Raw genomic sequence first — 17,222 nt, 5'->3', positions numbered from 1 at the left:
AGACATTTCTTACCACCCAAGCAAATTCTCAACATAAGCTTTTTTGACACATCTTCTCGGTTAAGTACTTAGCGACCCCTCGCTCAACGCCGAGACTTTCAAGTTGCTCTCGTCATCTGATGCCACGACAATAAGCAACACCCCAGCAATCAAGACCCTTACAAGAAAATTCATCGAGTTCAGCGCACCGAAGCCTGGAAATCATGAAACAAGCCTCTTACAACCAAATGCCCATTTGACTTCCAGAAGCGGACCCTGGCATTTCGCAGCCATTCTTTGACGATCTGACAAATCGGGTATCTGTCACCGAAGGCCGCTCGACGAGCAGCTCCAAAATTCAACCCTTTATTTTCATTGTGCTTGACCTAATTTTGAACAAAGACGTTACCCCGAACCTCGCTTATTGCTCGGTCATTCCATTATAGCTCTTTTTTTCTTATCGACCGACGGCTCGCTCGCACCTCCCTGTCTAGTACTGTTGGCGGCTTTCTCTGTGTAGTCTGGGGTGCGCTACCGGCCGTATTCACTTGCCATTCCTGGCAGGCATCAACCAACCTGGGGGTATCTATAAAAGCGTATGAGCATCCTGCTCCCCGGTATGCCAATCATAATATTTTCCAAACCATGAGCAAATTAGATAGAGTTAGAGAATTGACTTACGCTGACGTCCCCAAGGCCGCTAAGAACCTTCAGGAGTCCTTCTCCGAAGACGCCTTGGCCAGGCTTCTCACCAACCACATCAAAGACCCGGAGAAGAAGTACAAGATCGACATCTTGCTTTATGAGGCCTACCTTAGACAACACATAGCTAAAGGCGTTTGCCTTGGTATTGGAGAGACCTCCGATGGCTTCGAGACCGTGGCCGTCTGGTCTACACCTTCTTCAGTGGCTGATGGCTTAGAGAGCTTCCATACCTTGATGGCATCTGGATACGGCAAGCTATGGGAACACGCTGAACCAGAGGGCCAGGAGAAGATTTTTGAGGGCATGTTGCCCCTTTTGCACGACACAAGCGCCAGGATATTTGCTACTGATAAGAGATTCAGAGGCAAGGGCGTCTACACATTGGTATACTTGGGCTCTGTGGCCTCTGCCAGAGGAAAGGGTAATGTCAGAACGATGTTCGACTACATGTTCCAGAAATACATCGATGTGCCCAACTCGAACAACATTGCATACTTGGAAAGCTCGTCTCCTGACAACATTCCAATCTACAACCGCTTCGGCTTCCATTTCTACAAGGATATCACCTTGGGAGACAAGGATAAGCCAAACGCCAAGGAAGGCGATGATTACGCTGTCATGAACGTCATGGTCAGAGGCTCTTTCGGCAAGGACTGGACGGGCTCTGCCACCCCGGATTCTTTGCACAAATTATAAGTATCTAGTTTCTATATACAAGTTATTCGTCCAACGAGAGCACACTCTTCTGCGATGGGAGAGTGTTTTTTGCAAATTCAGCCTTAGCAGCCTCTCTCAAGCGGGCCAATTGGTACAGCGTCAAAGGCTTGACGACCTGGTCTGGGGAACGAAAGTGAATTTTCCAAAACCGAACTCACGATCGCTCATCTGGTTGAGCACATAGAGCTGGGATCTCACGTAGCCCACCAAGGCTTCAATGTGCCTCATGTCGGCGTCTGCGTTACCGGTGAAGATGTTTCTCCAGAGTGCAGCAGCCAAAGTAATATCATCTGTCATGAGCCCCTCATCGTAGGAAACGGTGGCACCCAAAAGCTGCTTGTGGAAATCTTTGAGGTATTTCTCGATAATCTTGTTCGATGCAATGTTCAACTCACCAGACATTCTCAACTCCATGTCTCTGAAAATTCTGTCCACCAACTTTTGCTGGTAGTTTCTACCATACTTGAATGGCAAAGCTCTCATTCTCACGGAGAGCATCCAGTAGTGCAAGGCGGTGATCTGGAAATGCTGAGCAAAACTCTTAGGTAGGCCCAAGGTCTCGTAAAAGAACCTTGCTGTGTCAGAGAGTGGCTCGTTAGGGTAGTACATACCTTGACGTTTACATTCACCGAAGTAGAAGGAACCAGCCACCGGACCAGCTCTGGACTTGTCCATGTCGATGTTAAACGTTTTCACCACCCACTGGCCGATGCTCTCTGACCAGCCGGACATCTTGTAGTGAGGATCACTTTCAATCTTGTTATCAGACAAAAATGGCTGCTTGCTGGTTGGCTGACGGACCTTGCCCTTGACTTCCGGGAGTACTTTTGGTAGATGGGAGTCTTGAGCCAACTTGGAGGGAGACTCTATGTTCTCCTTGTTTGCAAGAGGCGATGCCTGCTGAAGGCGGGCTGGCGAGGAGGTGGCCAACGCCCTGAGACCAAATTTGGCTTGAAGGGCCTTGGCAGCATGGGTCGACTGAAGCATGTTGTAGTTGAAAAAGTGGAGCTCTGATTTTCCTCAGGACTGCAGGGACATGCTACGATGAGAGGAGTAAGTGATGATGTAGTGGTTGGTACGGGGGATGGTTTTGAATTACTGGGTATAAGATGCAGATTCTACATATTTGTTTTGCTTGTAGTGGGAGTTTGAGGATCGGTTTTTGTACCCAAAGTGCTTGGGCTTCCCTTGGATGCGAGTGACATCACACCAACCATCGACAGATTGTCTCTTTTCACATTCAGCCGGAAAATTATCTCAAAACATCGTGGTATTCGTCTTAAATTTCAAAAAGCTATGACTATTTGAAAGGCCCTTGATATGCCTCTTTTTCGATCCCATGTATCCGTTCCTATGTTTTGCATACTAAGGAAGGATGCTGTTCACAGCATAGGTTCAGTATCCTAAAAGATTTCTTCAAATTAACTTGTCGTGTGAAATTCATTAGATTTTGTTGAAGATCATCAAAAACCACGGTTTTGGTCTCAATGGCCCTATTGGTGGTGTCATGATAGGTCCCACCTTGCGCAATTTGCAACCATTCGTAGGAGACCCCTCAAGCTCGCAAGTAAAGAAAAAGAGTCCGACATTACGGTCATCTTGTATTAACCTTAGTGGGCTCTCCAAATAACTCTGCTTTTGTTTCTAGCCATTCTCAGACTTCTACTTCCTCGGTAAGAGTGTCGCATACACTTACTACATAGAGAAGGTGACCACAGGACGTCAACTTTCTTGGACCAAATGTAAGAAATCGTTACCGTCGTGATATTTCAGGTCAATTGAGGATTACAAGAATACGTCATCAATACTAGTTCTTGATGATACTAAATGTTACTGGAAACTCTATACGTTGTACTGAAACCCACAATTATCACTACGGGCCAGTCCAAACATCATTGAACAACAAAAAATATCGATTTCATGAACAAATATTTTTTTTAAAATACTACTCAACTAAACCCCATCCATCTAAAATCCTAATGACACCTCCTAGCTGAATCAGCACTGTTGTGGTTGCGGGGCATGCATTACGGGTATTCCGCGCTACCTTTGTGGTTACTGGGCTCATATATATATTGCCAGGCATTTCCGGGTTGCCTTCTATACTTATCTATCTATGCATATGCACGCTCCTCAGGCGAAGGCCTTGTCGTAATCGGTGAAAACAAATCTGTATCTGACATCACCGTTGTCACATCTGCTCAAAGCAGTGTTGCAGCCTTCCTCAGAAATAGGAATCTTCTCGATCATTGGCTTAACACCCTTCTCGGCTGCCAACTTCAACATATCGAGAGCCTCAGTCTTGGAGCCCAAAAGCGAGGAACCGAAAGAGCCACCATTGGACAAGAAGGAGAATGGAGTGACCTCAAACTTATCCTTAGCTGGAGGCAAACCGACAGAGACGAAACGACCGTCAACCTTCAAGGTGTTAAGGTACTGATCCAAGACGAATCCATCCACACGGGAGGCACAGTTCAAGATCAAGTCGAATTTGTCGTGGTACTTGTCTGACCAGTCAGACTCCTCGGCGGTTGCAACGAAACCATCGACACCGAAAGTGCCAGCCTCCTTCTTCTTGGAAGAAGAACGGGAGAAGGCGTACACCTCCGCACCCAAAGCCTTGGCGAATTGAAGGGCCAAGTGACCCAAACCACCAATACCAACCACGGCAACGGTTGGGTTCTTGAGGTGGCCGATGTTTCTGACCAAAGGAGAGTAGACGGTCAAACCAGCACACATCAATGGAGCAGCCTCCTCGGACTCCAAGGCGTCAGGAATTGGGAAAACAAACTTCTCGTTGGCAATGGAGTGGGAAGAGTAACCGCCCTGGGTGACGTATCCGTCAGCGAAATTGTCCACACCATTGTAGGTTGGAACACCCTTGCCACAGTATTGTTCGTTGTCGTTGTCACAACGAGAACAAGCGCAGCACGAGTTACTGGCAGCACCCACACCGACACGCTGGCCAACCTTGACGTCCTTGACGTCATCACCAACGGCAATTACCTTACCGATGATCTCGTGGCCAACAACCAAGTCCTTTCTCTTGACAGGACCCCAGTTCTCCTGGGTGGCGTGGATATCGGTACCACAGAGACCACAGCAGATGTTCTCGAGAACCACGTCTGTGGGCTTGATCTCCTTACGTGGGTAGGAGACCAACTTTGGCTTGTTCCAGTTAGCCTGGCCGTCAACGGCGAAACCTTTGAAGTTGTCAGGGACAGATACAGTCATTACGGATTGATTCTTTGAAGAAATGAAATTTCAAGGTAATGCTACAGTATTTATACGTCCGGCGCGATGATGTTAATCTCTCACGTTGCGACGCTTGCGCTGCTTGATTACAAATTTCGCACGTACCCTCGGCAACCTGTCGGAAACGCTGCCTCTTTCTCGCTAAACGATTTGCCTCGATCAGGTGAAGTTTTCCGGTACTTCACTGCAGGGCGAAGGACCGTTAATTTGCAACCCGGGACCGTTATGTGTGAATTTACGTTGAAGAGAAGTTGGAATCCCACCTCGTGGGCCTCGAGAGTCCTGTTTGTCTTGGCTGGTAGGCAGACTTAAGAAAGCCCTAGAGGCCTTATCTTTGTCGAGGACGCACTGTTCACTAAGAAGCGAATAAGACACATCCTGCACACGCTTTTGCAAAAGAACAAGACGTCTAGCCTTATTAGTCATTGGTGGCCAAATTGTGACCGTCCTTTCTGTGTCCACTGGAGACGTTTTCGGCTTTAAGAAAGTGGCAAATGATGAGTAAGATATCAGTTCGCTAGCAGATCACGACGAGCCGTTCTCGGTGGCCGAATCCGGTTATGATGTCATGCAGCGTGTGGCACGGGCATTGCACTATTGGAAGCAATAATCTAGACGCTCTAAGGGCGGGCTAGATCAGACGGTGAAAGCTTCGATCTTCTCGGCCGTTTACATTGGCAGACTCGAAGGATGAGGATGTGCTTGGCCGTGGGAGTGAAAAGGAAGGCACACGTGTGGAGCTTCCATTTTTGTACCGACTACCATGTTTTGTCACTAGTTGGATGAAACTGTTTTTACATTCATCAAAAACACATTCATCCAAAAAAGAAAGTCAAGCTCACATTTGGTGAGACTGTTTCAGAGCAGTCTTGCAGCGCATGTCCTAGACACACCAGGTGAGCCGTTTTTTCTTTTTTTTTTTTTTTTTTTTTCTTAATACCAAATCTGTCCTTAGATCGAGCTATAACTTGATTACTAAATGTAAAACGGATCATACCATAAAATCTCTCTTGCTAAGCCAGTGTTAACTCCATCTTTGTGAATAGCATTGTTCCCCTCCCCGGTGATGGTGGGACCCACATTGTGCAGCGCAGCAGAGATTGGCGTTGACATTGGATTCTCAAAACAACGTCCAACTTTATAGCTAAAATCGTCGAAGGCAAATTAAATTAGCTTTTGAACTTTCTTTACATTTTTCAAATCTGGCCATATGCCATATTCCTGGGCATTTTAGGCCGCCCTCCTGCCGTAGACCGCCTTCGCAACTCCTTTATCGGACACAGATCGGTTGCAAAAAGTCACATAACTCAAGAAATGTCAATTATATAAACACCTCAATTAATATGCTTTTTACATCTACAATGCCCTGAAGTCTGTGCTTGTGACCAAGAGAAAACTAAAAAAATTCAAAAAGTTCAAAAAATTGTCCAAAAATTCAGGAAGAATTGGGTGCCGCGCTGCGGAAAAAGTATACGGATGGGTCCTCGAATTTTTTTTTTTTTTTTCGCGCCTCTTTAAACATGGCCAAATCCAGTTACGCACTTTCCCTTGCTTTTCCAGGTCACAGCAACTAGATGACATTACCGTAAAGACTTCAATTTTTTTCGATTTTTTTCAGATTGCTACACGTAATGGAGCGATAGTAGGCCCGTGCACCAATGCAGTCTGCAGATGGCTACGCCAACGCTGCGTCCCGCCTGGACCCGAGTTGCAGCCAAATCTTCGGTGCCCCAGAGAATAATAGTGAGTGCATACACAAAGATATATCGCCATTTGTGAATTTTAGTCCAGGAAAAAATTAACGAGAAACAACAACTCTAGGCCCCCACTGCCATAAATCACCTTCACCAGCCAAAGAAACTTTTGGATCACACAGATCATATTACTCCAGCGGCTGCAAATCGTATTGGGCATCTCACCGTTGACTTCCCCAGCCACAGCAACGTCAACGCAAAATGGTCTTATACAAAAGAAAACAGGTCCATTTCGTAAGGCCTCCCCCTGTGCCCAAGTATCTCGATACAGAAATCTACATCATTCCCCAGACGAAAGAGTGGTTTTATGAATATGACGACTACATCAAAAGACTCGACTACTACCATCGCCGAAAGTTTGTGTGTGAAATCACCGGTAATTCGTGTTTGACTTTCTTTGAAGCATATGATTCGGAGAATAAGGAGATCAAGGACGTTGAACGCAACTTTCCAGAGGCCCTTCGAGAGCATATCCTAAGGTTCCTCCAGTTCAACAGAATCTCTCGTTTGGACCAGCTCGTCGACAAAGTGTACCTGGTTTTCAAGAATGAGTACTTCCCAGGTGAGGTTATCTTCGTGAAAGTGCTCACAGGAAAGCCAGAAAACCCCGAAACTGGAGAAGCGCCTTCAGTGTCGTCCAGAAAGCAAAGAGGTACCATCAGAGAGAAAGTTCAGTATGCCAATCCTGACGACACTAAATACTTGGTCTCAATTATGACAGATGGCAGCCAAATCATCGCCACGAACAATCAAATCTCCCGTGACAGAAACCACTTCACCAAGTGGTTGATCAAGACTTTCGTGAAACTTTCTGTGACCCGCTCGCATAAGGTTGGTGCCCCATGGGTCGTGAAGCAGAAGTATGCTAAAAAGTACCGTATTCCACAAGAATACCCCGATGATTTGAAGTCATTTGCATCTACTACACCTAGTGGCGAGATTCTCTATGAAGAGGACCTTACGAAACTTAAGTCACCTACACCCCAGCTGACTCCAGAAATTGTCACATCCAAGCTGAAGAAGGCACCAAAGAACAAGTCCTTGAAGAAGAAGGCTACTTTGAATGCTGCTAAGGGCATGGAACACATCGAATTGATCACTGTTGATGAGATCAAGGAGCCTAAGCAGCTTGTCAAAGACGGACCTAGAAGAAGATTTGCACCTTATCATATTCCAGCATTGGTCCGTAAGGAGCTCGACGATCACGAGCTGCTTTCACTCTCTTCCATCCAGCCGTCGAAGAAGACCATGGTCAACGACCTCCAGCTCAGCTTCGATGTGCAAAGTGCAAAACCCATTCCTTCAGAGCTTCGTCTCCCAGAAAATGCAGAGCAGCTTCAGAAAGATGCAACCGAGCATCTCAATAAAGTTGTGGAGGAGGGACAGAGGGAGATGGATGACCAAATGGACACCAAGGAGAAAAATCCACAGCAGATCCTTGTTGAACAAAGAGTCGAGTCCATGAAGAAAGACCTTGCAGAATTGTCTACCGGTAGTCTTCGTTTCGTTCAAGAGGCGCTTGAGTGTTGGGCTTTTCTCAACATATATCATCTGGTCTTCAATCTAGATACATTCACTTTCGACGATTTCCTTTGCGCTTTGAGCTGGAACTCTGAACAGCTTGAAGAACACGGACGCTGCGAGCTTTTGGACGAAATCTGGTGTGCTGTACTTGGCGGCTTCATGTCCAATCAAATACCTACCGGCAAGGATGCAAACAGGGATGACTCCGACTACCTGAACTTATTCGGTCTACAGGTTACTCTTCCTCCGAAGACATCGCTTCTTAGGCCACAGGTGAAGCAGGGTGACATTGATGTCGACGACGATGAAGCCAGAGGCTCCGATAGCGAAGACGGAGGCAGGACTTTGAAAAGTGAGGACGAGGCTTCTGACAATGAATCCGAATCACCCAAGGCCAAGGGTAAACCCAATAGTAATGGATCTGCTAAAAAGTCTGATGGTGAGGAAGCAAATGGGTCCAGCAGCGAGAAGGAAGAGGACGAAGAGGATGAGAGTGATGAAGAGGAAGAACCAACTGATCACCTTGCGCATCAAGTGAAGAACTACAGAAGCACAAAGTGGCATGACAGACTCAGAAAGCGTAATTTCAAGGACGGTAATTGGCAAGTCATTCTCCTCGGAGTCTTATCGATGGTCGAGTACATCCCAGCATACGAGGAAACTATCAAATCTGTTTACAGAACGCTTGCTCCGATACTGATCCAGCCGGCGAATACTTCAACAGTTTTGAATCAATTTTACAGCTCGATGAGTCTTGACTTGCGAATCAAGACATTGCACATCTTGACCACGTTGTTGATCAACGGAACGTTAGTCAGAAGCTACATCGATGACTGTCTTGAGCAATCCACCTCCTTGAGGCGTACACGTCTTGATGTTATTCGTGATTATAGAGATGCATTGAGCACTGCAACCAAGGCTCACACCGCCATTTTTGAGAAACTCTTTGAGGCTTTCGACAATAACAACAATCCCGATTTATGGTCAGGATTCAACAGAAAGAAGCCAAGATTCCACACAAAGGGTTACACTCTAACTGAGTATGAGCAGTCTTTATATGACACTGACGAAGAGTTCAAGAGTACTTGGCAGCAAAGAGATGAATACATCGAGAAAATCAAGACTTTGAAAGAGGACTTGAAGAAGGTCGAAACTCGTCTCACCGAGATCGACTGTCAAAGGGTGCGTCTCCTCGGAAAGGATAGACATTTCAACAGGTATTGGTGGTTTGAAAACAATGGTTTACCAAACCTTCATTTCTCCAGTGGCATGGATGAAGAAGAAGATGGAGATCACGCAGACGCTGACGATTATGAAGTTGATGAGAAGGAAGAAGTACAGGAGGAGACTTATCTTATGGGAAGATTGTGGATTCAGGGACCAAGCGTTGCTGATGTGACTCTTAATCTTTTGCTGACCCCTAATGATATGAAAACCATTGCGGAGAACATTGTGGACGATAAAGGCCACTTAAAGAAGGAGGAGCTTAAAGACGAACCAGAAGGTATTGAAGTACACGACTTCCAGGATGGAGGCGCCCCAGTCAAGGTCATGAACTTTTCGAAGCTTCCTTCGAGCTACAGGGAATTGAGTGCCAAGTTTGGTGTTGAGTTTGATCAAAGTGAAATAAAGGTAAACGGAACACCAGTTATTGACCGGTTGGGTGCGCTTCCAGAGACACAAGACGCCAGCGATTTGGATCCTATGCATAGGAAATTGATCGAAGAAGCGCCATGCCCTCTCACAGCAGGCGTCGACTGGAGATACTATGATGATGAAGAAAGCATTGACAAGTTAATAAGTTGGCTCAATCCTTGGGGTGTTCGCGAGTCAAGCTTGAAAAAGGAACTAGTAAGAGTCAAGGATGCACTTCTCACAAGTATTGCAGCACGCAGAAAGGCGCTTTGGTTGGATGGTGTACCCAAGAATGAGAGCGAAGATATAAACACTCAAATTGGGGAAGTCGAAACCAGAATCGATCAGTTGAAGGATGGAAACCTAATTGATAAGTCTGATTTTGAAGATGAGTTGGTCAACGGTACTAAGAAGCGTACGAACAGGCAATCCTCAGGTCGCCCAAGCAAGCGTCAGAAGTCACCAGAAGAAACAATCAAATCTGGCTCGATAGAGGAGCTCAACGAACTTCACGCCAAATTGATTCACGACAAGCAAAACAAGAAAACAGAAAACCAAGTCACGAGAGTGCTTGAATGGGTCAATTCAAAGGCTAACGACGCCTTTGACAAGACGCTCTACGAAGGCGGTGACAAGGCTAAGCCTAAGCCTAAAAAATCACGCAAGTAAATTGCATATCAGTATAGACGATGCTTATGATGAAACATGTAAGATTACTATTAATGCGCTCTTCTCTTGTGAGCATTGTAGGATGAACCAGAATCGTCTCTCGGACGCTTTGAACGATCTCGTTCATCCCTAGTTTTTGTGACAAGCTCCTTGAGCTTTCTTTCCTTTTCCTCTTGCTCCTTTTGAGCCAACACCCTTCGTTCCTCATTTCTAATCTTGATCTCCTCACGAGCTTGTTCATCCGCATTCTCTAAGGCCAGCGCCAACAGACTGAACTTCTCGACATTAATGCTAGCATTCTCGGCAAGTTGACCACCACTGGCGGCTTCTTGTCTCTTTCGAAGTGAGATAGAGAATCCCTTGTTATTGCTCCAATTTGACACAACGGATGGAATGGCCCACTTGTCTTTGATTTCTTTAGTGACTTTCTCGGTGGGTGCCTTTTTAAGGAGTGGTGGGGGCGGAGAAGGATCCTGATGTCTATTCTTGCGTAGTTTATGCTTAGGAGGCAACATGGGATCTTCTTGGCGAGTAGTGATCTGAATGGTTCTTCCTCTTTGTTCTTCAGAATCGTCGAGCGATGGGGGAACATACGTAATTGTCTCGTCAGTAACTGTCTTTTGCTCCGTGCCGAGTTGTTGAGCCAAAAGTCGTTGCATGACCTCCCTGGTGCCTTCAAGACATTCCCTGAGGGATGGATCAGGACAAGTTTGTAAGCTGTATCTAGGAAAATGATGTTTCATGTATGGGTATTTCTTCTTCAAAGGAACAGTGTCCTCGTATGTCATCTGAGCTCTAGTTTGGCCACCTGTGGCTTCTAGGACTGACTTGGTATAGTCTTGCGATTTTGATAGTTTAAGGTCATTTGAACTCGGCGTGGGTGTGAAATTTTCTGACTCTACTATTAGAGCAGTGGAAACTGATTCAGGTTTTGGGAGAGTTACTCTGATGACTTCACCGTTGGAATGTACAGGCTTCGGTAGCCTTGAGCTGAACATGAAGAGTGGTTGATGTGAGATGCCAGTGCGCATCAAATGGTTGCAAATGAGTACCAAAGGTAGATGTCTATTATACACACAATTTTAAATCAATCCGTGATTTACAACTAGAAAGTGTCTATACCTCTAAAAAATGCCATACTTCTGACAAGCGGCGAAAACCGTCATCCACACCTTGCTGACTTGCACCTTCGTGATTTCATCTGGATCGATGTACGACTTGAACGAGGTCTCAGACACTGGTGGAGCGCCCTTCGAGGCGAACATATTCACAACAAGCATGTAAAGCCAGTTGGAGGCCTTAAGCTTGAGGGGAACGTGAATTTCTTCGTCCTTCTCGGTGAGGAAAGGAGATGCTTCGGAATCCACGGAAGTCAAATATGCTCTTTCCACATCGTTGACGAATTCAACCATCTTGTCAGGATGATCGGTGATGACACCGTATTCTCTGAGGCGGGCCTTCAGACCCACTGTAACGAGATATTCAAGCTGCACCCGATTGTTGACCGTCCAGGAGAACAACTTAAGACCCTCTGCCTTCAATGCCGGCAAGAACTTGGTGAGGAAATCCGTCGACCAAGTGCTGATATAAATGAGTGACACAGCCGTGCACTTGAAGTAGAATCTGTCGTTACCCAACTCTTCAACGTACTGGTTATAGCCGAGGAAACGCATAGATGTCTGCCATGCAACAGAAATATGGATGATGTCAAAGTGCTTGAAGCCATTGCGAGGACTGGTGCTTGAGAAAAAGTCATCAAACCAGTCGTCTTGGTTCAAGTACTTCAAGAAGCGTAAGTCCCACAAACCTAGCTGAATGCGGGGGAACCACCAGCTCAAGTCATTGTGGACCTCAAGCATATCTTGAACAAGAAGTTTCAAGATCTTTGGAGGATTGAGCTTCTTGATATCAAGCATGATCCTGTGTTTGGCGGGTGATTCTTCCAGACTATCGTATCTTTTGCCGGCTTCAACGAACCACCTTAGGAGCCCTTTGAAAGTGATGATCTTTTCGTTGCTGCCTATGATACGCAAATCCTTAATATCATCGTAGTAAGACTCCAAGATATTGAAATTCGTCTCGTTTCCGTCCTCATCGACAAACACCCTCTTCGTATTAACGTCATGCGAGATGACTAAAACGTCATCCTTGGTGGTCCAGACATCGGTTTCAAAAATTGTAGCGCCTGCTTTGAAGCATTTTTCGAATCCATAGAGGGTGTTTTCTGGATATTTACCCTTGAAGCCACGATGACCGGCAACTAGACAATCTGGGGAAGATAGCATTCTAAATTTGGGGTATTGCAACTGGTTAGATGGGCTTCGGTATTAGAGTCATTCAGCCACGCTTGGATGGGGATTTTTTTGGTGATAATTGAATAGCTTGCGGAGCAAAGCGAAATCGGATTTTAGCCGATTTTTTGTGTTTAAATAGTTTCGTGCCCTGTGCAGTTAAAATGCTGTGCATTACTGGCCCCACATGTTCTCGATTAATGAGAGTCACTACTATACATTCCCATCCAACCGGTCTGTGGCTGCTCCGACTTGTGTACAGGAGTGGCAGATTGGCACAATTCCTGGGCCGAGAAGCGAGGGATTTTGAGCGAAAAAAAGAAATTCAAGTGGGAAACATTGGCGATACCCCCTTGGGAAGCGGAGTATTTCCTGTTACAATAAATAAGTCAATAAAGGCAGACTGTCATACGTGCTGTTGCTTTTCTCCTTTCATCTGTCTTTTAGCAGATTCACGCAGTCCTATTCTAATTATTTGTTTCTTGGTAGGCCATCTTGGCTGTGACGTAGTTGCAAATGTGTGGATGCGGTTTTCGCAGCCATGAGTACATAAACACAACGCTCCACACCGTCCCTTTCTAGGCGCTCTCGTCAAGTCTTCTTCGGCATACCCGAAGTTCCCTGTCAGCACATCGAAAAAAAAAAAAATTTTCTTGCTTAGCCGAAAGACTTGTCGAAATTAAGAAGTTAGCCCAACGCGCTTAGAGTAACTGCGCTATAAGCTCTGTCGCGTAAGCTAAAGCTTCAGCTCGTTCTTTTCAACCACTTCCTTGATCAAGTGATACGCAACTGACACGTCTGTTGGCAAAATAATGCCCTCGGACAAAGTTTCTTCGTCCTCTATGTCGTCAATGAGCTTCTTGACGAATGATATATCAAACCAACGAGCATCAGCAAGCTCCTGGTCGTGATCTAACTGTATGACCTCGTTTTCACCATTGAAGTCGACTGTAGCGATGCACCCAATCATGAGATTACCGGGGAATGGCCAAGGCTGAGTCATCTGGATCCTAATATCACTGCACACCACACCCGTCTCTTCCCAGATTTCTCTCTTAGCTGCAACTTCGACGGTTTCGGATGGTTCCATAAAGCCGGCAGTACACGAATACATCTTGGAATAAGCGTACCGCTTGTTGAGAGATAAAAGAACCTTGCTCTTTTCTCTGTTCGTGATTGCTGTGATGACAACAGCATCAGTACGAGGGAACGACACGTTAGAAACCCTCGTGTTCCTAACGGGACAGACGTACTTTTTGTTGTCTCCCTCTCCAACAGTCTCTTCGTTGGTACACTTGAGTTTGCCGCCAGCATGAATTGGGATCACTTTCGACCCGCAGCCAGGACAGAAACGATTCCTTCCAAGCCAGTCGAAGTACATCTTGCCATGGCTAAACAATGAAGACTCGACTCCGGTGAAGCCCATTGTGTGCTTTCTCGAGTAGGAAAAGATCAAGTCATCTTTCGACACTGATGACTCAGAATCTAAGATATGTTGCTTCACTAGATCGGCAACTTCGGGGCATTGGTCAAGTCAACGCCAAAGAAGGGAATTCCAAAGTAGCGGCCTTGATGATCAAGATAGCATTCTGGGTCCTCGCATTTGAGTTGATGTAAATCGAGGCCCACACTCTCGTCTCTCATACCTAAGAAGAGGAACGTCGGCTTGCCATTATCACGCAAGGTTGGCAACTGATCCTTGTTGTCATTGCTCCAGCGCTCAACAACCTTCTTCCATTTTTCAGTGGCAAAAAGGCCTTTCTTTGTACCGGCGGTATTCTCATGAAGAAGCTGATTATCGCCATTGGTGAGTACGATCAATTTCTCTTTGGGAGCAGCCTTGTTCACTAAAGGATCGCCCTTCCAGTAGAAAATAAACCTTGTAGATGGATGAACGACAGCATTTGACACAAAATCCAGGTCTTCTCTTAAGAAGGACACTCGGTTGACGACTTCTTGTCCAAAGTACACTTCTCTTGCTCCAGCGTTAGGTATAGATGATTTGCGGGACGCAGTCATTTTGTAGTAATTCTGAGACTTTGATAAGACGGGTATAGACGTGGAAAAATACCGACTCTTGATGCTATGAAAACCAATGAGTGTCAGCCGACTAACAAATATGCTCAGCATATACTACGTCTTGAGATAAGCTGCGATAGTAGATACCGCGGGTTGGCTGCAATTCACGTGAAACAATCCTAAAGAAGAAATGTTCAAAAGCACACGCCAAGCGGGACTATACCACTTTCACTACAATTCGTGAGGCACATATTCTAGACTTTATAGAAATAATTGCCGATACAAAGCATGTTGTTTACCGCTGTGAAATGAGCCGATAGATGAGTAATAGCGCATTCAAGACAAAAAATGTCAAAATAAAAAAAAAAAAAAAAAAGAAAATGTTCAACCATTGAAAGAGGCGAGAAGGTAAATAAAGAAGAAGAAATGTCGGGAAAGCAGAAAATGACATTTGTTTCCAAACATCCTGTTGGCTTTAGCCGCAACCGCTATCCCATCGTTCTTCCCTGGTTGTATAGTCCATTTCGCTATGGTTGCAAAAGCGAGTGGATAAAGTTGTCCAGGGCATATTGCTACACCATTGAACCCAAAAGTTTCCTTATTATGTACAAGTCCTTGATGTTAGTAAATGCTTCAACGAATTGAAATGCAATCAGATAATAAAAATTCTTAGATCCTTTCCTCAATGAATTTAGGAAGTCAAGCGTTCGAAAATCAAGATTGTTCATCATGATGCAATGGAAGTAACATACCCTAACGTAACGCGTTAAATATAGTGAAATGTCGTGAAATGATAAGTATCATCTTCAACTGGATGTTAGTATCAAACTCTAGATTTGTGTGCTGTCAGAAGAGCGTTTCCTCACAAAGAATCGGAAGTCTAACGTCTAAAAAATGCTGATGTATCATCATAAGCAATTCGACTCACATACCACTTCAACCAATAGTCATGCCATGTTTGATTGCCCGTGGCAACCCCTTGATCCATGACTTTCTAGTCTTTTTATCGATGATGACAAACACTCTACCGGATTGCCTCATTCTTCCTGTTCTGCCCACACGATGTATCAAATCAACCGATGTTCTTGGAAGATCCATCAAAATGACATTCTTGATGCCTGAGAAGTTCAAACCTCTGGCTAACAAGTCTGTCGTCACGAGGACCTTAACGGAGCTTCCGTCAGGATCCTCTTCCTGCGGGATAGCCGGTTTGACAAAAGGCGCTATCTTTGCGGCTCTTTCATCTGCTGAATCCTTGCCAGTAACTCCAATGATATCACAATCCCGATGGCCGTACTTACTGACAATGGTATCCACCAAAGGCTCAACATCTTTCTTCTCGTTGACAAACACAACAATTCTTTTGACGTAGCCTTGTTCGGTACCGTCGTTGTGGATGGCGTACAATGCCTGTGCCAAGCACCTGGTCTTGGAGCCGTGATATGGAGGCTGCTGTGCATCGATGACCTTGACAACAATCTGTTTGGGAATTTTGTGAATCAGTGGTGTCACAATTCTCACCACAGAATTTTCATCTTTGAACATGCTGTTGATTGTCCGGTTGAATTCCTTTGGAATAGTAGCAGAGCACATGATTAAGTCCTTGAGTTTCGGGAACCGCTGTAATGTTCCCTTGGTATCAAGAACCCACAGCTTGTCCATCAAAGTGTCTGCTTCGTCGATTACACAATACTCGACACCACTGAAAAAGCGATATGGGCGAGGAATGTTCTCCAACTTGGCGAGACCTTGAATCTTCGATGGCGTAGTAATGAGAACATCAATTCGGCCTTCCTTGGCAATTTTGAAGAGCTTTTGATGTGAATCTCCAGAACTCCACTTGACCACTTTGAGATCCAAGTTCTTTTGATTCTCTGGTTGCAGAAAAAACGCCTTGTACTCAGCTGAGCGTCTGACTTTTTCGCTAACATCAGTCTCAATATCAAGCGGAATTTTTGCTCCTCTGAATGCTGTCTCGTGTACCTGATCCACTAACTCGTGAGTAGGAAGAAGGATTACAGATCTTATGATTTCCTGCTTCTTTGCCTCTTCTAAAAAGTGTTCACCCTGGTCGAACAAGGCCTTATCGTCCTCCTTCAACTTCGAGAATACAGAAGCCAAATAAGCCCAAGTTTTACCAGAACCGGTCTCTGCGGCAACCGTGAAAACTTTGAGTCTGCTTTGCTCGTTCTCCTTCATCAAGTCAGAAACAATCGACTGCTGAGCCTTATCCCGAGGCTTAGTCTTTCTAGCCTGGTTGATTCTTTTGATTGCAGCGATTTGTACCGGGGATGGCCGGATATCAAGTTGTTCTTTACCCTCAATATATGTGTTTTTGAGATTGTACTTCTCCTTGATCTCCTTGACCATGGCACTTCTGACCGTGGGAAAGATTCGTAGCGAATCAAAAGATTCAATCTGCTCGATTGCATTCTCCGACCTCTCCAAATGGCCCTTTTCGGGCTTGTGCAATGCAGAGAAGTTTCCAAAAGCAAAAAGCTTCGACTTTTTCTCTGTTGGTTTGGCATCGAGGGTTTTTGATTTTTGAGAATTGATCAATTGCTTCGGCTTCCTTCGTGATAAGTATCGTTGTATGACTTTAATAGCAGAAGCTCGTAGATGCTGCAGGTTTTGACATTGTGAAAACATATGATTTGTGTGGTTGTATGGAAAA

General features: G+C 45.4%; 9 protein-coding genes across 9 annotated transcripts; 2 read left to right on the top strand and 7 right to left on the bottom strand. All coding sequences in view use genetic code 12, as the record gives it.

Moving 5' to 3' along the window:
* Positions 1 to 624: 624 nt before the first annotated feature.
* CXQ87_003162 (uncharacterized protein) lies at positions 625 to 1,380 on the top strand (the record flags this gene model as incomplete). The annotated part of the gene is made up of 1 exon (XM_025481646.1): positions 625 to 1,380. The coding sequence occupies one exon, from the start codon at positions 625 to 627 to the stop codon at positions 1,378 to 1,380; it is 756 nt and encodes a 251-aa protein (XP_025336264.1).
* A 22-nt stretch (positions 1,381 to 1,402) lies between these two features.
* CXQ87_003161 (uncharacterized protein) lies at positions 1,403 to 2,388 on the bottom strand (the record flags this gene model as incomplete). The annotated part of the gene is made up of 2 exons (XM_025481645.1): positions 1,403 to 1,507; positions 1,531 to 2,388. 2 exons carry the CDS (start codon positions 2,386 to 2,388, stop codon positions 1,403 to 1,405), a joined length of 963 nt encoding a protein of 320 aa, XP_025336263.1.
* A 1,146-nt stretch (positions 2,389 to 3,534) lies between these two features.
* On the bottom strand, positions 3,535 to 4,635 carry CXQ87_003160 (NADP-dependent alcohol dehydrogenase; the record flags this gene model as incomplete). Its single annotated transcript, XM_025481644.1, has 1 exon — positions 3,535 to 4,635. One exon carries the CDS (start codon positions 4,633 to 4,635, stop codon positions 3,535 to 3,537), a length of 1,101 nt encoding a protein of 366 aa, XP_025336262.1.
* Positions 4,636 to 6,611: 1,976 nt separating this feature from the next.
* Positions 6,612 to 10,238, top strand: CXQ87_003159 (uncharacterized protein; the record flags this gene model as incomplete). Its single annotated transcript, XM_025481643.1, has 1 exon — positions 6,612 to 10,238. One exon carries the CDS (start codon positions 6,612 to 6,614, stop codon positions 10,236 to 10,238), a length of 3,627 nt encoding a protein of 1,208 aa, XP_025336261.1.
* Positions 10,239 to 10,288: 50 nt separating this feature from the next.
* Positions 10,289 to 11,236, bottom strand: PRP45 (mRNA splicing protein; the record flags this gene model as incomplete). Its single annotated transcript, XM_025481642.1, has 1 exon — positions 10,289 to 11,236. The coding sequence occupies one exon, from the start codon at positions 11,234 to 11,236 to the stop codon at positions 10,289 to 10,291; it is 948 nt and encodes a 315-aa protein (XP_025336260.1).
* A 126-nt stretch (positions 11,237 to 11,362) lies between these two features.
* CXQ87_003157 (phosphatidylglycerol phospholipase) lies at positions 11,363 to 12,523 on the bottom strand (the record flags this gene model as incomplete). The annotated part of the gene is made up of 1 exon (XM_025481641.1): positions 11,363 to 12,523. The coding sequence occupies one exon, from the start codon at positions 12,521 to 12,523 to the stop codon at positions 11,363 to 11,365; it is 1,161 nt and encodes a 386-aa protein (XP_025336259.1).
* A 742-nt stretch (positions 12,524 to 13,265) lies between these two features.
* CXQ87_003156 (NAD(+) diphosphatase) lies at positions 13,266 to 13,955 on the bottom strand (the record flags this gene model as incomplete). The annotated part of the gene is made up of 1 exon (XM_025481640.1): positions 13,266 to 13,955. One exon carries the CDS (start codon positions 13,953 to 13,955, stop codon positions 13,266 to 13,268), a length of 690 nt encoding a protein of 229 aa, XP_025336258.1.
* Positions 13,956 to 14,032: 77 nt separating this feature from the next.
* Positions 14,033 to 14,548, bottom strand: CXQ87_003155 (uncharacterized protein; the record flags this gene model as incomplete). The annotated part of the gene is made up of 1 exon (XM_025481639.1): positions 14,033 to 14,548. One exon carries the CDS (start codon positions 14,546 to 14,548, stop codon positions 14,033 to 14,035), a length of 516 nt encoding a protein of 171 aa, XP_025336257.1.
* A 936-nt stretch (positions 14,549 to 15,484) lies between these two features.
* On the bottom strand, positions 15,485 to 17,197 carry CXQ87_003154 (ATP-dependent RNA helicase; the record flags this gene model as incomplete). Its single annotated transcript, XM_025481638.1, has 1 exon — positions 15,485 to 17,197. One exon carries the CDS (start codon positions 17,195 to 17,197, stop codon positions 15,485 to 15,487), a length of 1,713 nt encoding a protein of 570 aa, XP_025336256.1.
* Between the last annotated feature and the right edge of the window lie 25 nt (positions 17,198 to 17,222).

Source organism: Candidozyma duobushaemuli (assembly GCF_002926085.2).
Source record: "Candidozyma duobushaemuli strain B09383 chromosome Unknown C_B09383, whole genome shotgun sequence".
NCBI classification, from domain to species: domain Eukaryota; kingdom Fungi; phylum Ascomycota; class Pichiomycetes; order Serinales; family Metschnikowiaceae; genus Candidozyma; species Candidozyma duobushaemuli.
Note: the sequence above shows the minus strand (reverse complement) of the source record. Positions and strands in the feature narration are given on the sequence as shown.